Source organism: Chrysochloris asiatica, unplaced genomic scaffold (assembly GCF_000296735.1).
Source record: "Chrysochloris asiatica unplaced genomic scaffold, ChrAsi1.0 scaffold00007, whole genome shotgun sequence".
Taxonomy (NCBI): Eukaryota; Metazoa; Chordata; class Mammalia; order Afrosoricida; family Chrysochloridae; genus Chrysochloris; species Chrysochloris asiatica.
This window is the reverse complement of record NW_006408525.1, coordinates 3,428,254-3,448,687: the sequence shown is the minus strand read 5'-3', so window position 1 is coordinate 3,448,687 and position 20,434 is coordinate 3,428,254. Positions and strand designations below refer to the sequence as shown.

General features: G+C 52.3%; 1 protein-coding gene across 1 annotated transcript; it reads right to left on the bottom strand.

Annotated features, from left to right (window-relative positions):
• Positions 1–373: 373 nt before the first annotated feature.
• TMEM132E (transmembrane protein 132E) lies at positions 374–17,935 on the bottom strand. Its single transcript, XM_006833617.1, has 10 exons — positions 17,830–17,935; positions 13,079–13,536; positions 12,606–12,808; positions 10,038–10,184; positions 9,630–9,822; positions 8,809–8,952; positions 6,467–6,672; positions 3,752–4,040; positions 2,258–2,449; positions 374–1,429 (listed from the first exon to the last, which is right to left on the bottom strand). Exons 1-10 carry the CDS (start codon positions 17,933–17,935, stop codon positions 374–376), a joined length of 2,994 nt encoding a protein of 997 aa, XP_006833680.1.
• Between the last annotated feature and the right edge of the window lie 2,499 nt (positions 17,936–20,434).

The window sequence follows — 20,434 nt, the reverse complement described above, 5'->3', positions numbered from 1 at the left end:
ACACAGGAGGCAGGGGTGGGGGCACAGTGTAGGTCCACCTCGCCCCAAGCTTGGCCTCCTCGCCTCACTCTTGGGGCAGGAGGATTGCCTAGGATGGAGGAGGTATGGAAAGGGTCAAACACGGTTGGGATTCCTTTCCTCCTGCAAGCCACTGGAGGAAGGCGCCTCCACCTGCAGAGGGCAGAAGAGGGTAATGGTGTCAGGCGAAAGGACAAGACACTAGGCGGCCCCACCCCGGACAGAGCAAAGCTGTGGGGGGGGGGGGCGGGAAGTATAAAAACCAGATTCAACCGGCCAGCGCGGGAGGTCCCGTCTGTGTTCCAATAGAACAGCCCCCACGTCGGGGGTGCCCCCTGTCACTCCGACGGAGCCTCTACGCAATCTCTTTGATTCTGCGCATGTAATTGTGCAGGTCCGGGGGTGGGGCGGGCCGCGTGGAGCTGGCCACATCTGGGCAGCCCCAACGCAGGTCCTCCTCGTCCTCATCATCCTCCTCGCCGGCAGGCACCGAGTCATACGCCAGTTCCTCGGAGGGCAGCGTGGTGAAGGTGGTAAACTTGACCCGCTTGCGCTTGGAGGTGGGCGAGCTGGCGGGGTCCTCGGCCTGGTCCCGGGCCGAGCCCCCTGAGGAGCCGTCGCCGCGCCCGTGCACCTGGCTTTGCACGCTGGTCTGCGAGCTGCCACTGCTGTGGTGGTCACCGTGGCAGCAGGCAGGCACGGTTTCCAGTGGGTTTCCGGGAGGCGGAGAGAGCTCCCCTTGCACCCGCAGCGGCTGCCCGTTGCCCAGAAACACCCAATGGTGAGAGTGGTCCATGCTGGTCTGGCCTTCCGGTGGGATGCGCTTGTGCCGGTAGCGCAGCACGAAGACAATGCAGTTGATGAGGAAGACGAGGATGGCGAGGCAGAAGACGCCCAGCAGCGCATACATGCCGATCTCCAGGTCCGTTAGACCCCGTGGCATCTGCAGGAAGCCCGTGGGCAGTGGCAGGAAGTCTTCGGTGGGCGGTATGGCGGGGCTGCCAGTACCCCTGCCCGGGCCTTCTGCGGGGGGAACCCCGGTACGCAGCGGACCAGCTCCCCTGGCCTCGTCTTCGCCTCCTCCAGGCCCTGGCTGGCTAGGGCCTGGGTAATCGTAAGTAGGGTCCTCCTCGTCCCGCCCAAAGTGTACCCGCAGGCCAACGGGCGTGGTGGCCAGCACGCTCTTGCGCTTGGTTTTCTGGCAGCTCTCAGCGATGGTGAGTTCAGCACGAAGGAGCTGCCCTGCCCCCTCCGCCTCAGCCACCACCAGCGGGAAGGCCCTATCCTGTGTCACCGTGGCTACATGCTCATCCAGGCTGTTCACCAGCAACCCGTAGTCTCGCGGGCTGTAGAGGGACAGTGGGGCCGTGGTGCCATCGCTGTAGGAGAGCCAGAGGCTCAGGAGGGCTTCCTGGAGGAGGAGGAAACGACAGGAGTCAGAGAGCTAGTGCTAGCTGGCTTCCCTGCTAGATCCCACACTCTACTGTATCCCCAGTGCTGAGACATGCCTGCCTGAGTGTGGCAGGCACGCAGGGACATTCTCCTCTGCAGGATGTGGGAGGCCCAATTGCAGGGCATGGCATCCAGGCCTCCTACTACCCCTGTACTTCATTGCCCCCTTGGACCCCTCTCACACTGAAGAGCTGAAGGTAAGTTCAGCTTTGGGTCCAGCTGAAGTCTCTTGTGCTGCAGGGGCAGGCCCATATTTCCATTAGACTCATTAGACTCTTGGGAATTGACAATACATAAGCCCGTTCAAACTCTCTCTCTATTGGCTAAAACCTTCTGGGAATTGTCCTTCCTGAGCTGAGGGACTAGGGTCCAGAGGACTTGACTGGCGAGGCCAAGGACTTCTGGCTCAGTGCTCAACATCTGCCTTCCCACTTCCCAGGTCTCCCACCTGCCACCTTTCCATCTATGTCCTGTGGCCAGTGACAGTGGGGTCTGTAATTGGGGTTCCTAATTTCAGTGGGTGGGGTCAGAGCTGGTGGACCCTCTGAGAATCCAGGAGGAGAATCCTGAATAGGAACATCTCAGTGTAGCAAGTGCAGCAAGCAAGGCTGTGGCCAGACCCTCTGTGCAGACAGTGTGGGGCGGGGGCAGGGCAGATGTGTAGGACACAAAGGGTGACTAGATCTTTCAGGACCTAAAGCCCTCGTTTGGGGAATGTTCATGGCAGAGGGACCACCAAGCCCCAAGTCCTCTTTCTAGACCCCAAACACCTTGCCTAGCAAGTTACCTGCTTGAGGAAGCTGAGAGTCTGCTGGGCTGCTGTGGTAGCCAGGATGGTATGACTGCTTCCGGGGCTCGGCCGTAGGGACAGGGCAAGGCTGGCCACCACCTGGGCCTGCAGTTGTGTGATGCTGACCTTCTCCTCTGTCACTGTCAGCAGTGTCTCCCCGAGCACAGCCTCTGTCAACGGGGACACCACCTGAGGTAGAGGGGGACAGGAGTGAGAGAGTCAGGAAAACAGTAGCTCCCACCCCTCCCCCCAGGATGAATCTCAGTACAGCTAGAATGGAGCCAAGGTGGCTAGGCTGGTAGGGAAGCCTCCTGTACTCTGCCTGAGATCTGCGACCAAGAACTGGAGCCCAGAGGCTGAACAAGGTCCAGGGGCCACAGGAGCCAGGTAGGAACAGTGGGCAGATCAAATGTTGGTGTGGCGCTGTAGGATAAGCACTGGACAAAAAGGTCGGTTTGAACTGCAAGGTCAGCAGCTGAAACTCACCAGTTGTTCCTTGAAAATCCTATACAGGGTCACTACGAGTTGGAGACAACTCGACGGCACTTAACAACAAGTGCTCTTGAGTCAGTGGATGGTAGGTTTGAATTGACAACTTTGCAGTTAGCAGTCCAGTGTTTATCCTACAATGCCACACTAGTCCTTCATGGTGATAAATAGCAATTGCCATTTAACCTTAATGTCGGGGAGACAAAAGAGAGTAGTGGGAACTGGGGTAAATGGGAGCATTTATGTCCATGTCAAGGGGGCAAATACTGAAATACTGAACCCAGCTGATGGTTGCTGTCAGACTTCAGGCTCAGTATTGCCTGATTGTTTGTAAAACCAGAAATGCAGATTTTTCAAAACAAGTAAACTAGTTTTTCAATTCTTTACAAACAAAGCACACCTGCTGGTAGATTCCAGTCCCTAGACCACTATTCACAATCTCTGCAGAGGATGATTTCTGTCTGGATACCCAGCTGTCAGGAGCTCTGGTAGCATAGTGGTTACAAGTTGTGCTGCTAACCTCAGGGTCAGCAGTTCGAAACTACCAGTTATTCTGTGGGAGAAAGATGAGGCTTTCTGCTCCTGTAAAGATTTACAGCCTTGGAAACCCTGTGCAGGGTCACTATGAGTCTGAACCGGCTCTATAGCACACAACTAGTTCCTCAACCTCAGAATTATTCTACCTGCCTTGTAGGGCCCCTCTTCTCCCTCCACACGTGCTCTAGGGGAGGGATCTGCTTTAGTTATCTAACACTAAGCACAGTGAGGCTGACAGTTGATATGGCATTGAGCAAGAATTCTCCTCAAAGCTGAACAGAATGGTGGAGTTTCATATGGAGGGGCAGTTTCACATGGAAGAAAGTGTGGTTTGATCAGGGGGTGGGGATCTGCCCCCAGAGCCTGACTTAGGACATCTTCTCATAGGAACACCTACATTCTCTGCCCTCAGGTCACCAAGACCCTGGGCACTGCCCTTTGTGCTGGGGTAGAGCCCGTGCCTACCTTGAAGGGGGTGGTGCCCGGCTCCAGACCTGCCAGCGTGCTGCTGTCCACCATGTGTGCCACTCTGGGGTCGCCTACCCGCATGAATTCACTGACCAGGTCAGTGACCTCCACAAGCCAGTCTGGGCCCAGCATGGTGACCACCTGGTCTGTGCCCTCAGATGATGTTGTATGGAACTGGGTGAAGACCTGCAGCGTGGCATGCTGGTATTGCAGGGTACACCCTCGGATCGCACTCTGCCGCCGCTCCTCTTCTTCCTCGTCCTCATCCTCGCTCTCCCGGGCTGACCTGGTTAGGGGGGCACGGGGTGAGGGCTGGCCATGCTGAAGGTGCTTCACCCTGAACAAGCCAGTCCCTTCACTCTGACCTGCTGGCTCCTCCACAACCTTCCATGACCGGAAACTCTGCAAACAGCAAGCCTTTTCCAGGAGTTACAGTTTTGATGCTCCCTGGTACCTCTCCGGTCTCTGCTGTGCCTAACCTAAGCCAGGAAATCACTGGCGTCAAATACTAACAAACGCTACCTCTCCTCCAGCACTGCATGTGTGCCCAGCACTGGGCTGAGTTCTAAACTGGAGGGCAGGAGATCCTTGTTATCTAAATGTCCGAAAACTTAGCTAAATCTGACCCTACATTTGTGTAGAAAACAGAACTCATAAGCAATGAACTTGGATATTTATCTGTGGATGTTTCCAAGCAAAGTATTGAAGATGCTGAAGAAAGTTTCTTCTTGCTGCTTATAGTAAAATGCAAGAGGAAGGAGAGAAATTGAGGGGAGAAATATTTAGCAAAAACAAAGCAGGATTTGAGTGGGGGAAGTTCTCAGCCTATCCAGATTTCCAAAGATGCTAAAATTAGGAGTTTCACTGCCATGAAAGTGCTCTGAAGAGAGGAAGACAAGGGTGTATCTGGGGCAACTTTTGCTCATGTTTCAGAAGGATGAAAAGATCAGGGTATTCATTAATACAGAGGAAGGGCTTTTTTAACCTAGGTTAGTCTAATTCTCACAACCATCCTATAAGGTTCACCTGACCCAAGCCATGGTATTGTCAATAACCTCATATGCATGTGAAAGCTGGGCAGTGAATAAGGAAGACTGTAGAAGAATTGATGCATTTGAATTGTGGTGTTGGAGGAAAATATTAAAGGTTCCAAGGACTTCCAGAAGAACACGCAAATCTGTGTTGGAAGAAGTACAGCCAGAATGCTCTTTGCAAGCCTGGATGGCCAGACTTCATCTTTTTTAACTTTAGGTAGTGTCAGGAAAACCCAGTCTCTGGAGAAGGATGCCATGTTTGTTAAAGTGCAGGGTCAGAGAAAAAGAGGAAGACCCCCAACGAGATGGATTGGCACGGTGTCAGCAGCAGTGGGCTCAAATGTAGCAACGATTGTGAGGTTGGTGCAGGACCAGACAGTGTTTTGTTCAGTTGTGCATAGGGTCATTATGAGTAGGTACGGAACTGACGGCACCTAACAATAATACCAACAGCATTCATAAGGTGGGTGCTTCATACCCATTTCACAGATAAGAAAATTGAGGTACAAAGAGGCTATGTAAGTAGCCCAAGGTAACATAGCTCGTAAATAGCAGTGGGGGTTAGAATCCAAGCAATTTTGACTTCAAAGCCTAGCATCAGCATCACTTGGGAACTGGCCAGAAATACAGCAACACAGGTTCTGCCCTAGAGATAATGTAAGTCTGCACTTTTTAATTAAGAGTTCCAAGTGGTTCACATGCAAGCTAAAAGTTTAAAGAGGCTCTGGTATACCCTGATGTGTTTTTCCAAATTTCTTCTGAATTGATTTGAGCCCCAATCTCACTTGGTTGCTTGTTTCCTTTAACCACCTACTTCTCTCTCCAGCCTCACCCCATCCTGCTCTCAGCTGCCTGCTACTCTCCCTCTCTTCTCTCCTCCTGCCGGGCTCATCTCTGCAGCTGCTCTGAGGGGCTGAGTGGCGTGCAGTGACAACATCAATATGTCCCATAGATGGGCCCTTGGATCTTCAGCCTGTACTCCAGCAAGGAAGTCTGGGTGTGAGTGTGCCCCTGGTATGCCCAGGGTAGGCAAACGTGTACGTCTATGTTGGTCTGTGTCCTGTTTGTCTGACTGTTCTCTCTCCCTTTGTCTTCCCAGCCACCACTTTTAAACTAGTCCTTTAAGATCAAGGAGTCCTTAGGTAGTAGAAATGGTTAATGCACTCAGCTGCTAACCAGAAAGTTGGAGGTTCTGGGCCACCTAGAAGTACCTCAGAAGAAAGGACTGTCAGCCCAGTTCTGAAAAATCAGCCATTGACTCCTCTATGGAGCAGAGTTGTACTCTAATACACATGGAGTTATCATGAGCTGGGGATGGTTCCATGACTACTGGTTTTTTAAGACTTAGTTCAAGAGTCACCTCTTCTAGGAAGCCTGCCTTGCCTTCTCCTGGAGGAAGGGGTGGTCCTATCCTTTGTGTTGCCTGAGACTCCCCACACTGGGCTCTCTGAGTCCCACCATGTCTGTGACTGTCTTCCCTGCTTGGTTGGGCCAGGCACTGATCACACTCGCCTCCATGTTTCAAGCAGTGCCCAGCACATAGTAGCTGCTCAGTATGTGTTTGTTGATGGCCTAACTGACAGCTGATTGTCTGTATTTACTAAGGCCTTCTGCAGACACACAGATAAGATTGCACCTAGGCTTTGTTCCCCTGTGAGTGTGGCAGGGGGTGCTGTACCTCCGGTCAGGGAGGATAGGTACCCTCCAACCCTTCACTTGGCTGAGGCGGGCATCCGAGAGCTCGATGTGCAGGGGCAGTTTGGGAACCCACACCGTCATCTCCAGGGGCGCATGGAGGATGTCGTAGCGGAAGATGACCCTGGCGTTCATGGACCCTCGAGACTCCTTGCCACTCACAAACACGTAGTCACAGCTGCTGGACACCTGAGGAAAGGGAGGGACAGTGGGCATGTTTTGCTCCACAAGTTTTCCTGAGGGTAGTGCAGGGGGCTTCAGTCTAACAAGCAGAGCCAGAGAGAGGTGAAGGCAAGGAGGGAGAAGGCACTACACCTTCTGGGAGCAATCAGTTTCATTGTGTCCTGAGTCCACTCCATCTCTTCAGAGACAACCTCTGGGCGGCCTCTCTTCCCTGGCACAAAGCCAATGTGCAAATGTTTTACCAGAGGCAAGACCATACCTTGGAGGGGACCTCTCAGAGTGGATCCCCGCCCCCTGCGGCACATCAGCCTTCAGTAGGAAGTGGGGCTCAGGGAGGGAGGTGAGGTGCAAGGAGAGCAGTGAGGCACAGTGGTGTGTCTCCTCCATGGTGTCTTGAGCAGAGCAGCCCCAGAAAAGGTGGAGTGTGATGTGATGGGCAGGAGACAGGACAAATCTCTCGAGGAGAGACACTCGAGGCTGCCACCAATGGCATACCCACGTGGAGATCAACCTGCCTTCCTGCAGGTCTTCTGAATGGGCACATACCTCTCAGCACATCTTGGTGAATGACCATCTGTGCCTGCTTACTTGAAGGCAAATGGAGATGGGTATAGCTGTCAGGTGTGCCCCTCCCTGCACCTGGCACACCTTGGAGTGAACCGTGTGATTTTTGGAAGGGTGCTACTGACAGGTGCACATACATGAGGCCCTGTGTTTGGGGATGGTCTATCGTGAAGCCCAGGGGGGCGGAGAAGGTGCTGGTGCTGAACCCCTGGACTGTCCCACACCCGCTATGTCTCTTAATCATCTCAGAGGGGTAGGCGGAGGGAAGTGGGGACAATGTCCCTGCCAGAAATGTTCATTTCCCGCTTCAGAAGGCAGAGAATTTCATCTGAAAGCTGGTACATTCCATTTAGAATGTTGGCAAACTCCATAAAGCATCGGGGTGTATTTCACTGAAAATGGTAACAAATTGCATTTTAGAATCACCATTAATTCCTCTTGGTATCTCAGCCATCATGACTTTGTTCTGGCCTGCTTTGGGGTAGGGTGGGGAGGGGACTCAGGGTGGCAGAGAATGGGTCCCCTGGGGACAGGCCCATTTCTCCCAGTTACTGGCCAAGAGCAGGGGACAGCCCCCAGTGGAGGCCCGGCTCCTGCTCCTAAGGAGGTGATGGGGTATTACAGAGCCAGCCATCTTTCCGCTTATTTAGAGGGCACTGTGGATTAGGGATGGGTGGGGTGACCCAGAAGGATGAGGGAGCCCAATGAGCAGGAAGGAGGAGGGCCCACACATCCACCTCTTCCCACTCTCTTGCAGCTAAATTATTTATAGGAATAGGAAACAGATTCCTTTGTCTAACCATTTGATTTGGGGGCCTACTGGAGGCTTGCCCATGCTACAAGTACCAGGACTGGGCATACTCATGTCGTTAACCTATTTCACTGTCCCCATCTCAAGGCCCACCACTGCCCAAAGCCAGAGGAGGGGGCAACTCTGGAGCCCCTCCCCCCCTCCCCACCCAGCGAGGACCCACTCATGGCTGGGAGGAACTTCAGGAATTGTAGGAGTTGGGGTATGTCCTTCCCCATACAACCTCCACTCCTGGCCTAACCTCATGCTTCCTGAGACTTCCTAAGTGTGAGTTTCTCCATCGGGTGACCTTGGGTTCAGACTATGCCTCTGAGGGGCCCACATATCTATGTGACCCTGTTGCCTCGTCCAGAGTCTCTCACACAGCAGATGCTTGATAATCACTTGCTGGACTGAGTTTTGGAATCCCTGGGTGGTACTCATTGCTAACTGAAAGGCTAGTGGTTCCCAGAGGCTCCTGGGAAGAAAGGCCTGACCATCACTTCTGAAGAATTAACCATCGAAAGTCTGTATTGTGATGAGTTGACATTGGCTCTACAGAAACTGCTAACTGCCTGCTCCCTTCTGGTCTGCCAAACAGTCTTGTACAGGTAGCCCTTCAACACCGGCAGGAGCAGTACCTCGGGTTTTCCCTCACCCCACTTAGGGTGGACAACGGATGCTCACAGCATTTCTGCCTCCTCTCAGCCTCCCTCCTCCCTCTTACATGCCATGGGCACCTGCCTGGAATTTTCCTCTGGACTGGACACCCCATTCAGGAAGCTCACCTTGATGATATCCTCATTGTCAGACTCGCATTCAACCAGGGCAGAGACATCCAGGACGAGCCCCGTCCCCTCAATGGCAATGACCTTCACGGGGATGGCCACTGTCCGGCCCGTCAGGATGGCTGTGTTGATGATCTCTGTGTCCTGTGCAGGGAGAGTGCTCTGCTGATCCTGGCTTCACATTCCCAAGTACCCTTGTGCAGGGACAGCCTCCCATCCCTTCTCCGATGGCCTGCTCTTCTGGCTCCTGAGCAGCCTTCAAGGTCCACTCACCACTGCCACTCTGTCAGAAAACACTCCTTCCCCAGCCCCTGCTGTCTTCTCTCAAAACCCTGCCACACTGCTCAGGGCTCATACAGTAACATCAAATGGTGCCCTGGCCATTCATCTGGCCCTGGACAACAGCTCCATCCTCACCACACCACATCACTCTTTCTAAATGCGCTGCTTCCTGGAACAAACAGCCCATATGTCCATGTGGCACTTTTGTCCATGTGCCCCCCCCCTGCCTAGGGTACCCTCCTCATCTTCTCTGACTGTGCTAGTCCTTGAAGGCTCCACTGTATGGCCATGTCCTCCGAGAATCTTCCCTAAGTGGCCCCTGGTGGTGACTTCCCCCACCTCCGCAGCCCACAGTCTGCTGTTCATCTCCCCTCAAGCACCGCCTGCCTCCTGTGAGGGCCTGCCTGGTTCGGGGGCTGAGGGACAGTCACACACTTGGACTCTAGCTCACACCCACACCTATATCCATCTCCACACACACATATGCACACACATGCTCAGACACACCCGCCCAGTGGCCCGGGGCCCCACCTGCTCACCATGGCCAGGGGCAGGATGGCTTCCACATCCCTCTGGATGACCGTCAGCTCAGTGACTGCCCGTTCCAGATCAGGGAGGGCACCGTGGCCACGGTAGTCGATGTGCCACATAATCCTCCGCTTGACTGACTGGCTGGTGAAGTTCTCCATCTCAAAGTCCAGCTGAAGGATCTCCAGGGGCCCCTGGCCCTCCCTGTCAGGGGTGTGGAAGGGAGCAGAGTCGAGGATGAAGGCTCCCAATCCCTGGCTGCCTGCCCGGCTGAGTTCCTTTGAGGTCTCCTCTAGCCCACAGAGGCCTGGACTCCAGAGTCCCCGCAAACCAAGCCCCAGCCTCCTCCATCCAGGACCCCCAGTCTCCCAGGTGCATATCCTGCAGAGAGGTGGGCAGAGGCACCATTCCAGGCTCACCTGGGGGGCAGGGGTGTGCCCTGGGCCCAGGCCACATCCACGGTGGCTGTGGAGTGCTTTGCTCCAGTCAGCAGCTCTGAGGTCACGTGCCACTGGCCACTCCGAGACTTGGTGCCTAGAAGGGTCACACCCTTCTTGGCCTTCACCCTGGGGACCAACGGGTAGGAAGAAGAGGAAGATGGTCAGGGTAGGGTTCATCTGGACGCCACTCCTAGGGTGGGATTGAGTATAGGGGAAGCCCATAGTCTTGTGTTCTAGACTCATCTGGGGAACCTAGCTGAGGCCTCTGAAAATTCAACCAGTGAAAACTGCAATCCCTTCTATCACATCCCTGACAAGCCTCTCCACTTGTATAGCTCTGTGACAGAGAACTCACTACCACACACATCCTATTCCTTTCCCAGAAAGCCTCTGTATGTAGCTGCAATATAACAGCTGTAGGTCTTCTGGATCAAGATAGGACTAACTTCCTTGATTCCGTCTTCACTGGACCATTTCTCCAGATCCCTGCAGAGGGGAGCAGGTACCCCGGAGACTTCACTCCTTCAGGCCTAAAGTCTCCAATTCCTCTTGTTACTTTCTGCTATGGTTTCAGGTAACCTTATGTCCTGGTTGGCCGCCTCTGGATACTTTGAGCACATTACGAGGGTAAGCCAGAAAGCATTGCTACAAACTCATAGAAACCTTTATTAAATGTCAAAATGTGAAGCTACTGTTTCTCGACATATCCTCCATCTAGGTTTATATATACTTCTGAAGGTAGTTGGCGCTGTGGGTTAATGTGCTGGACTGCAAAGTCGGTTTGAACTGCAAGGTTGGTAGTTGAAGCTTTCCAGCTGCTCCTTAGAAACCCTATACGGGGTCGCTATAGATTGTAACCACCTCGAAGGCACTTTACAACAACAACAACCCTTCTCCAAAGAATTATGAGCTCTTAAATTTACAAAACAGCAGTTGTGGCATCCTTGAGGGACTCAAATCGTGTTTCTTTTTAATGTTCTTCGTGTTGGGTAACAAAAAGAAGTCTGAAGGGCAAGATCAGGAGTGTACGGTGGACGAGGCAAAGTTTACCAATGTGATTCTCAATGAATGAGCAGGTATATTGTCATGATGGGAAAAAGTTCCTCAGCACAGCTTTTCTGGTCTTTTTCCCACTAATGCAGTATTCAGTTTTGAAAATTGCTTCACAAGACCCTGTGATCGTCTGTGTCCTTTGAGAAAATCCATCTAGATCACCCCTTTGGGATTCCCAATAACAGTTGCCATAATCTTCCAAGCTGACCTATTTTGAGTGGACTGCTTTTTTTGAAGACACCCTAATGAGACTAAGTGTTTACTAAGAGAATGTGTCTACAGCTATCCACTAACCTCAGAGACATGTTTTGTTTGGAACGAACCTGTGCACATATTAACTGGAATCCTGGTAGCCAGCAATATATTTTGTCATACCCTCCCATGTATAATATATTATACATTTCAGCTGCCCTCTGACACTAATTAAAGCAGGGTGGTGAAGGAACCCTGTGGCACAGTGGTTACGTGCTCAGCTGCTAACAGAAAGGTCAATGGTTCAAACCCACCAGCCACTCTGCAGAAGAACGATGTGGCAGTCTGCTTCGGTAAAATTTACAGCCTTGGAAACCCTATGGGGTAGCTCTGTTTCCTCCTGTAAGGTTTCTATGAGTTGGAATTGATTCTATGGTAATCGTTTTTTTGGGGGGAGGAGGGGAAGGCAAGGTGAATTATCATTTCCTTAATCTTATGTGCCCTAGTCCTCTTAATGCAATCCAAGACCTCTGATGACACATTGAGGTGTCAATCATTGAATTAGGTATGACCCTTTTAGCAACACTTAGACTTCATGATGGAACACGTAAGAGACGGTTAATTTCAGATAAATTGGAAACTAAAGGTGGTTCAAGCTCCATGTGTATGCTTGGAAGCGAGTCATTTTGGTAGGGACTTTTCCTATGTCCCCAAACACCCAAACCTCAAGTTCCTACTATGAGACATACTTACGTTTTGTAGGGACGTGATATGAGTTAAGGGGTTTCAGAATTCAAGAACTGTATTCTGCTTAGAGTATGGAAAGAAAAATGGAAAAACTTTCTCCCAACTTCAGGATTTGGGGCAAATATCCCAACACATGCACATATTCCTGTTCATCATTGGCTCCAAAGCAAGAAGCTGCTCTCGGATCTCCATTTCTGCTATTTGTCCTCAGTCTCCTTATCTACAAAATGGTAGTATTGCATTGACTAAGGCCTAAGTGTCCTCCTCAGCCCTAATTCTATCATTCTACACACCCATGTTTGTGAAAACTGATATGTCCCCCTTTATCACTACACAATGCCAAATATGGGAGGTAAGATGGACGGGGGCTGGAATTTTTGTGCCCATTAGACAGATAAGAATGCTGAACTCTGAGGTTAAAATAGGTGAGGAATCTTCCTGAAGTTGCTCAGCTGCTCAATGGAAGAACTGGCATTAATTAGGATGCTGGACAGGCAGGCCTGGGAGCCCCCCTCCAAGAAGTCAGGTAATGCATTTGGTCTTGACCTTCCCTACCTCAGTGTGAAATGTTCCACGCTGGGGCTGGAGGGAGAAGAGGAGTTGGGGGCCAAGTACAAGAGGATGCTGAGCACTTCCCCTGGCTTGAGGGGCCTGTCCGGCAGGCGGATAATCAGATTGCTGTCCAGTCGGTGCTCTTGTAGGGTTCTCCTGGGCGGTGGACGGAACAGGCTGATGCTTCCGATTCGCAGCAGGGGGTGCTGGGTGGGGCTCTCAGCCCGAGCCCCTGCCCCAGGCCCGACACCCCGGCGTGTGCCCCCACAGGCCCCCGAGGCATCTGGAGCATGAAGAGTGTAGTAGAGCTCAGCTTGCTGGCTGCCCCCCACTGCCTCAGGCTCCAGCCCATCCGGCGATTTTCTTCGGGCAGTGGGTGGCGAGGCTGGGGTGGGGGGCCCGAACCAGGCCAGGGGCAGCTCGGCCCGCACCAGGCAGGTGGCCAGCCCTCCGCTGAGACGACAGGAGCTCTTGACTTCCCGGGCATCCCGGAAGGCGTGTAGACGGACACAGGGCAGTCTCTCAGTGACGCCAAAGTCATCCCAGTCCCGGCCCGCCACATAGAAGAGCACCTGGACCACGGGCTGCGAGGCGGGCACGCGTGCGCGGACAATGAACGCCCGCACCTTCCAGTTAACAGTTAGGCGCTCAGGGATGTCCAGGGTGCTGGACGGCTGCAGGAGTTCCCGCGCCACCACCTGGCTGGTGCTGAAGGGCCCCAGGGAGACGTTGAGGACGGGCAGCTCCTTGGTCTGAAACACCACGAAGGGCTCAGAACGCTGAAGGGAGCCATTGGCAGCCGTGGGTGGTGGGGGCCTCGTCTCCCTCAGGAAGAAGGCCAGCCGTGTGTGGGACAGACGGTAGCTGACCGGCAGTACTGGGCTGGTCTGGGGTCCGGTTGGGCTGGGGCTGGTGGGGTGGGAGCGGCTGGAGGCTGGGGACAGAGCAAAGAGGTCCAGAGGTCAGAAAAGGTTCCCATGCAGATCCTAGGGTGCATCAGCCTCTATCCTTCCCACCCTTACAAAAGACAGTCCCCCCTTTGTCCAGCTGGGACAAGGTGCTGGCTTCCCATTAGCCTGGGCTGCCAGCCTGGCCCCTTGTTTGCTGGGGTGTTCACTACCCTACATTGCTGCTTCCTTTCCTTCTCGAAAATTGGAGGAAAACTAACCCAAGGGCAAAGCACTGTGAGGCTTGCATGAGATGCCATTCCCATCTATGAGATGAGTCTGATAATCCTTGTGGCCTCAAAGTGCCAGCGTGAAGACATCCCGGGCTTATGTGCAGAGCCGAGTGTGGCCCGAGGAAGCGTGGCTTCCTGTTAGTAGCCCTGTCTGCTGTGCTCCGTTCTCAGTGCTCAGCACTGTTTCTACTTAATCTTCAGAGCAATCAACCAGCGTTCTGCCCATAGCTTCTGATATTAAAGTGCCCGTTCTTACATCTTACAGCAAAAGGAACTAAGGTTCAAGGTGCTGAATGACAAGTAGGAGGAAAGAGCCAGGGGCAGAATTCGAACCTGGGGCCTCTGACTGACAGGATGGTGCAGGGCCCCAGGGAACCCCAGCTTCTCTCTGCTGCCTCTTCCCACATAGCATAAACAGGGCACGTTCCGACTCCCAATCCAAATGTGGGCCTTGTTCCACTTTTCCTTCCTCTCAGAGAGCAGTCTGTCCCCACCCATCCCAGAATTTACCAACTCTAGCAGTCCCACCTGTGACTCTCCAGCATGTCTTAGGCTGTTCCCTCTTGTCTATCCCCAGGCCGCTGCTCCTGATCTGGTCTTATCCAATTGCACTGGTACTATATATAACCTCCTGTCATGGATTGAACTGTGTCCTCCCACCTCCCCCTGCAAACACGTCTGCTTGGCTGGACCATGATGCTCAGTGGTTTGGCAGTTATGTGACGTTCCCCTGTAATGTGATCTCATGTGATAAACCATCCAGTTGGTTCCAACTCACAGTGACTCTGTATATAGAAGAGTTTAGAGGAGTTGCTGGTGGGTTTGAACCGCCGACCTTGGGGTGAGCAGTGCCATATCAGGGCATCAGTACTTTGGTGGTGGTGGTAGTGTGCTGTGGAGTCGGTGGAGTCGGTTCCAACTCATAGCAACCAGTACTTTACACCACTCTTAGTCCCACCATCACCCAGAACCAATATGTAGGAGAGTCTCAAGGATGCGGCATGTAGCGCCTTTGATCTTACAAGAGATAAAAGGAGAGACGTGAGCAGAGAACGAGGGACCCACTACCACCAAGAAAGAAGAGCCAAGAGAAGAGTACTCCTTTGGACGTGGGGTTCCTGCAGTGTGAATAAAGCACCTAGATCCAGGGAAAGATTGATGTCAAGACCCAGGGAGATGCCCAAGGAATGCTGGGCCTACGGATGCTGAAAGGAGACAAGACTCTGAATCCAGCCTTCCAGCCTTCTAAACTGAGAATAAATGTGTTTGCTCAACCCACCCACCTGTGGTATTTCTGTTATAGCAGCACTAGATAAGGAAGACACCTCCTAACTGGGTTCCCCATCTCCACCTCACCCCCTTCTCTTGTATCCCCCTCCCACACACAGCAATCTGTTTTTCTTTCATACACTCACAGCTCAAAGCTTATTGGCCACTTTCAAGGAATAGGAAGAATCCAGGATGTAGGATTGAGGGCTGAGATCCAATTCTGGATCTTCCCATGGGCTCCCTGAGTCACGCTCCTCACCTTAAAAATGAGGGTGTTATTATTAACAAATCTCCTGCTTATAGAATCAAACCCCCACTCACCCCAGGCCTGAGTGTGGCATGAGGAGCTTCTGTAGTGTGGTTCTAAGTTTCCCTCCCCAGGACTCCTCTGGCCCAGCCCCAGCCTCTAGTGCAACTGGACAGCTTGCTGCACTTAGTACTGGTTGTTGCTAATCATAGGCTCTTCCCTCCTGTGCTCATTGGGTGCCTTTCCATCCAATGCTCTCATTTTTCATCTCTACACGTCCAAATCTGAATCTTCCCACAAGGCCCAGCTCAAATGCCACCTCCATGAAGCCCTCCAAGATGATGGGGCCTCAGCTCCTCAGAGTTTCCATATAGCTTTATTTTTAAAAAAATTTAAAAAAATGTTTTATTGTGAATTATGTGATCGTTTACATGGGAGAACATTAGTTTTACATTCATCCTATCATATATCGTTTCATTGCCATAGTTACAATCCCCTCCATGCATCATCAACCAACCAAAAGTTATACAATACAAGCCTGCCCCCCGGTCGTCAGCACACAGCCCCCCTCTCTCTCTGGGTCTAAAATCCCCAACTGCTCCATCTCTCCATGTCATCATCCCTACCTCCATCTCAGGCATCATTGCTTCTCTGGGTAGGGTCCCACTCTCCACTCTGCTCCTTCCATATAGCTTTGCTTTCCTTTGGTGGGATTTCCCTGATTCTGCCTTGTGTAGGGGCTTTGCATGTAGCCAAGTGTGATCTACATAGCTGGTCTACACTGGGTGACTCCCTGCCCAGAGCTGGGTCTCAAGCAGGAGACTGCTAGTCTGCACTATGATGGTTACTTGCAGCTCAGTCAGTGGCTTGAACTCACCAGCTATGCTGTAGGAGTGAAGACCTGGTGACCTGCTCCCATGAAAATTGACAGCCTTGGAAACCCGATGAGGACAGTTCTACTCTGCCTGTAGGGTTGCTATGAGTCTGATCAACTGGATGGCAAAAAACAATGTTAAACCTTGACAGTTTCATAAACACTCACACCCATTTCCTCCCAGGTACAGTGAACTGAAAACTCCCTATGATGAGGCACCAGCGTTTCCTTCATATACATGTTGTGGTTGTGAAGTGCTACCAAGCTGGTTATGATTCATAGCAACCCTGTATATATATGGCTTCTGAGCTGTAAATTTGCAGGAGCAGAAAGCCTCATCTTTCTTCCACTGCTGGTGGGCCCGAACTGCCCAGTCCCTCTGAGTCCCTCTGCTTTAACCACCAGAACGCCTGCCCTCCCAGCATCCTTGGTGAACTCAGTGACAGTCCACCCTTCCACATTAGTTGCTCTGGTGGTGATGGCATTGAGGTGGGCAGAGAGCTGAACATGAACTCAGAGACATGGTTGTAAAGATGGAGAGAATTTTCCTGGCTGGTCCCTGGAGTTCCTGCCCCACACTGACCCCTAGAGTCTCTTAGATGTGTCCCTGCTGCTGGAGTTGGGGAGGCTGGTCCCTGGGTATACACATAGAGTCTACGGTAGCAGCCTGAGCCTTGGGGTAGAGCAGCCATCAGGCCTTGGAGTCCAGCAGCCACCAACTGCTTTGGAAGAAGCAGTACGAAGCAAGCTAACAGAAAGACTCAGATTCAAGGTTCTCTCTCTGCCTCGGTCCCACTGGCAAGTTGCTTTTCACCTTTGGGCCTCGGTGTCCACCTGTGAGCCTTGGTGTCCACCTGTGAAGTTGAGGTGGTGACATCTGAAAGTAGGATGCTGAAAGCAGCTAATAGACCAAGGGGCAGGACATGTTCTGTAAATTGCAGGGAGGCCCAGTGGGGCACTGCTGTGTGCTGAGTGGCTGTCCAGAGCTTGTGAGTTCTGGAGCAGAGACCGGAAGGAGCCACCATGCTCTCTCTGGGGACAGAGATGGGCAGCTGTGGCCAGCAAGCTGTAAGTGCTTACTTACTCTCTAGGCCCAGGATGGACATGGGTGGGGTCGGGGAATGTGAAAGGTCAGAACCACTGACCCTGCCCTTGATTATCCATCCCCATGGGACCCCAGAGGCTGATAAGTGGCACTTAGCTCCTCTTGCCCCCTCTCACCATCTCAGCCTCACACTGACCATCTGGATGCCTTTGAGGCACAGCAGACAGTGACCACCAGATGGGCTCTGGATTCAGGGGGTCATGAAGAAAGAGATTATAAAATATGTGTGCACCCACCCTCCATCCTGATGTAGGGTGCTGGTCTGGTGAAAGCTACATGCTGGATCATTCGGACCATCTTTTCTGTTCCTTGAATATGCCACAGAAATCATGTTCTTGCCACAGGGCCTTTGCATTCACCATCTTCTCTGCCTGGAACTTTCTCCCCTTACCACTCAGGTGGTTCTCTATGTGGCTGTCTTTCCAGTCTTGCTCAGAGACACCCACCCACCACGATCATTCCATCTAGAATGACACTTCCCACTCACCATCTGCCCTTCATCTCTCTGCAGCCCCTGTCCTATGTTCTTCATAACACTCTTCATCACCTAACTAGAGATCACAGGCTTGTACTGGTTGTTCTTGCCAATGAGAATTTCAGCTCTGTAGGGCAGTGATGTCACTTTGCTCTCTGCTATATTGATCATGGCTTGGTCCATAGTAGACCCTCATGAAGCTTTTCTTGAATGAATAAAATGATCTGAATGAGCTGTCCAATCCTGATGGAGTGCCATGGGGTAATGAGTTCTTCATCAATGAGGCATCCAAGAGGAGACTGGATAGTCACTGGGGGCTAGGGGATCTTGACCTATCTCTCAGCAACAGTCAAATAAAAAACCGAGTTTCTTTCTTTTTTTTTCCAAGTTGTAAGTCAATTTTTAATATCTGAATGTGTCTCTTCATAGATTAAATTTCATGTCGATTACCTTAAGAGAACATGCTACCTTATTCCTAAGGCTTTAATGCCCCCTAACTCTTCCTTGTAATCCCATCACACTTCTCTATTATGTTTCTCACCTACTCACTTCATCGTTTTTTTCCCTAGGTACCTCACACCTTCACATCTCCACTTAATCAGTTATCCCTGCCCTTCATAAATGAGCCTTGCCTCATACATTATTGAGAAAATACACACTCTCACCTAGGGATTGACCACCTAAAAAAACGAGTTTCTGAAAGGGACGCAACTAGCTAGCATTCAGGAAGGGGATGTGTATCAGGATACTATATTTTTCATATTTCTGTCAATGTTCAGAGTGGGCCCCTGAGAACACAGCCCCAATCTCTGTCCTCTCACTAACTTGTTCTGGGCCTAAAGGAAGTTGCTTGACCTTTTTGGGTCCAAATTTCCCCCAAGGAGGTGGTGGAGGCCCAGGAAGCAGTTTGTTGTGGCTGGAGAGAGGGGAGCAGAGGTTTGTGGACTATTGGTCAATGTGTCTGCATGAGTGATACGTTAGATGTATATGTGCTGTGTGTGTGTGTGCGCACGCGTGTGCGCTAACATGCTCCCATGTCTTGTCCCAGAGCTCTGAGCTCCACACTGCATGGAGCACTGGGGTGTGGCTGGACGCTTGAGGTTACACAGAGATGGGCTGCGCAGGTAAGATGGGCTGGATGTGCCAGTGGGACCCACCCTGCCTTGGACACATGCCCTCCAACGGACCCAGAAGTAACACACAAGCACACAGTACACACCTGGCTTTCCACAGCTGTTCCATGACCTTGGTTTCCAACCCTGATTCCACCCTGCTGTCTCACTCTGCTCCATTCTATCCCAGACTCCAGGCTCCCAGCCTCCCATGTCCCTGTTTTACTCCAGCGTGCCCTGGGCGCTGATGCTTGGTACAGTCTTCCTGTCAGCAGCCCAGGCCCTCCTGTGGGCTGAAGTTGGATTTCCCTAGCTGTACAGCTTCGGCCCTCACAAATCACCAGTTCTCATGCGGTTCCAGTCCTCTCCCTTGGTGTGGTCTCTGGAAGGGGCTTCTCCAGGTCCTTGCTGAGTCATGCTAGGGACTGGCTATCTCTGCTCCTCCCAGCCTGCTTCCCTAAGGAGTCATGGTGGCTCAGTGGGTAAGTGCTTAGTGCTAAATGAAAGGGTGATAGTTTCACCTCACCAGATGCTCTATGAGAGAAAGATGAGGCTGTCTACTCCCTTAAAGCTTACAGTCTTGGAAACCCCATGAGACCTCTGTATGCTGTCCTTCAGGGCCACTGTGGGTCAGAATCAACTGGAGTGAAGTGGGTACTAGTCTGGTTCCTCAGAAAGAGCGGATGAAACCAGGTGGGGCAGGGGGATAGGAAGTCAGTCTGGGCTCATTCAGCTTCTGTACATGGGAACAGTGATGGGCACCTCGACCAGGCTATGCCCAGCATGGAAGTCTTCTAGGTTGAACTAAGTGTGAAACTTCCTGTCCACAACCCCAGAGGCACACCCAAGGATGGGGTGTCTGAGGATGCAGCATATTTCATTTCCATCCCCCCAAATGACCAGTTCCCAGGGACCCACATGAGCACTGTTCTGGGGGCTGCTTTAGGTAACTTTCACCCCTCCCTTATTGTCCCTGACATTCAGACTTAGGTGTGAAATGGAGGCTTCTTGGGTTTCCTGTGATGACCATCAGACACACCAGGACACACAGAAGACTGGCATGAGGGGTGGGCTGGGGGCCCCCCTCCTTCCATACCCAGCTCAGGCACCGCCTCCTCCCTGAAGCCCTTATGTCACCACCCAAGGTCAACTCCTCTATCTGCTACCACCCACCCTACCCTGATCAGGAGCATGACCCTGGGGGTCCGTGCGTGTGAGATGCCAACTATCAAGTGCCTGTCTCACTGGCCGCATCTACCAATGCAGCTCGGGGGCCTTGGGACTGACAGCACTAAGCCTGTGTGTGCCCCTTGGCCAGTGCAGAGCATGCTGACCACCTCCAACACCAGAATGACTGACTTGCGTTTTCAACAGGACCAAGATGGGTGGACATTGGGCAGAACTGGCAAGGCTTAGTACAAGATGCTGCACACAGTAGGTGATTAACACTTATCAATTCTACTTTTTTTGAGGCCAGGCACCAGATTGATTGAGGTCTTCAGTTCCCCTCCCACTTGATGGACAAAGACCCCTACCTCGCCTTTCATCTCAGCCTGGCCCTAAGTGTCTG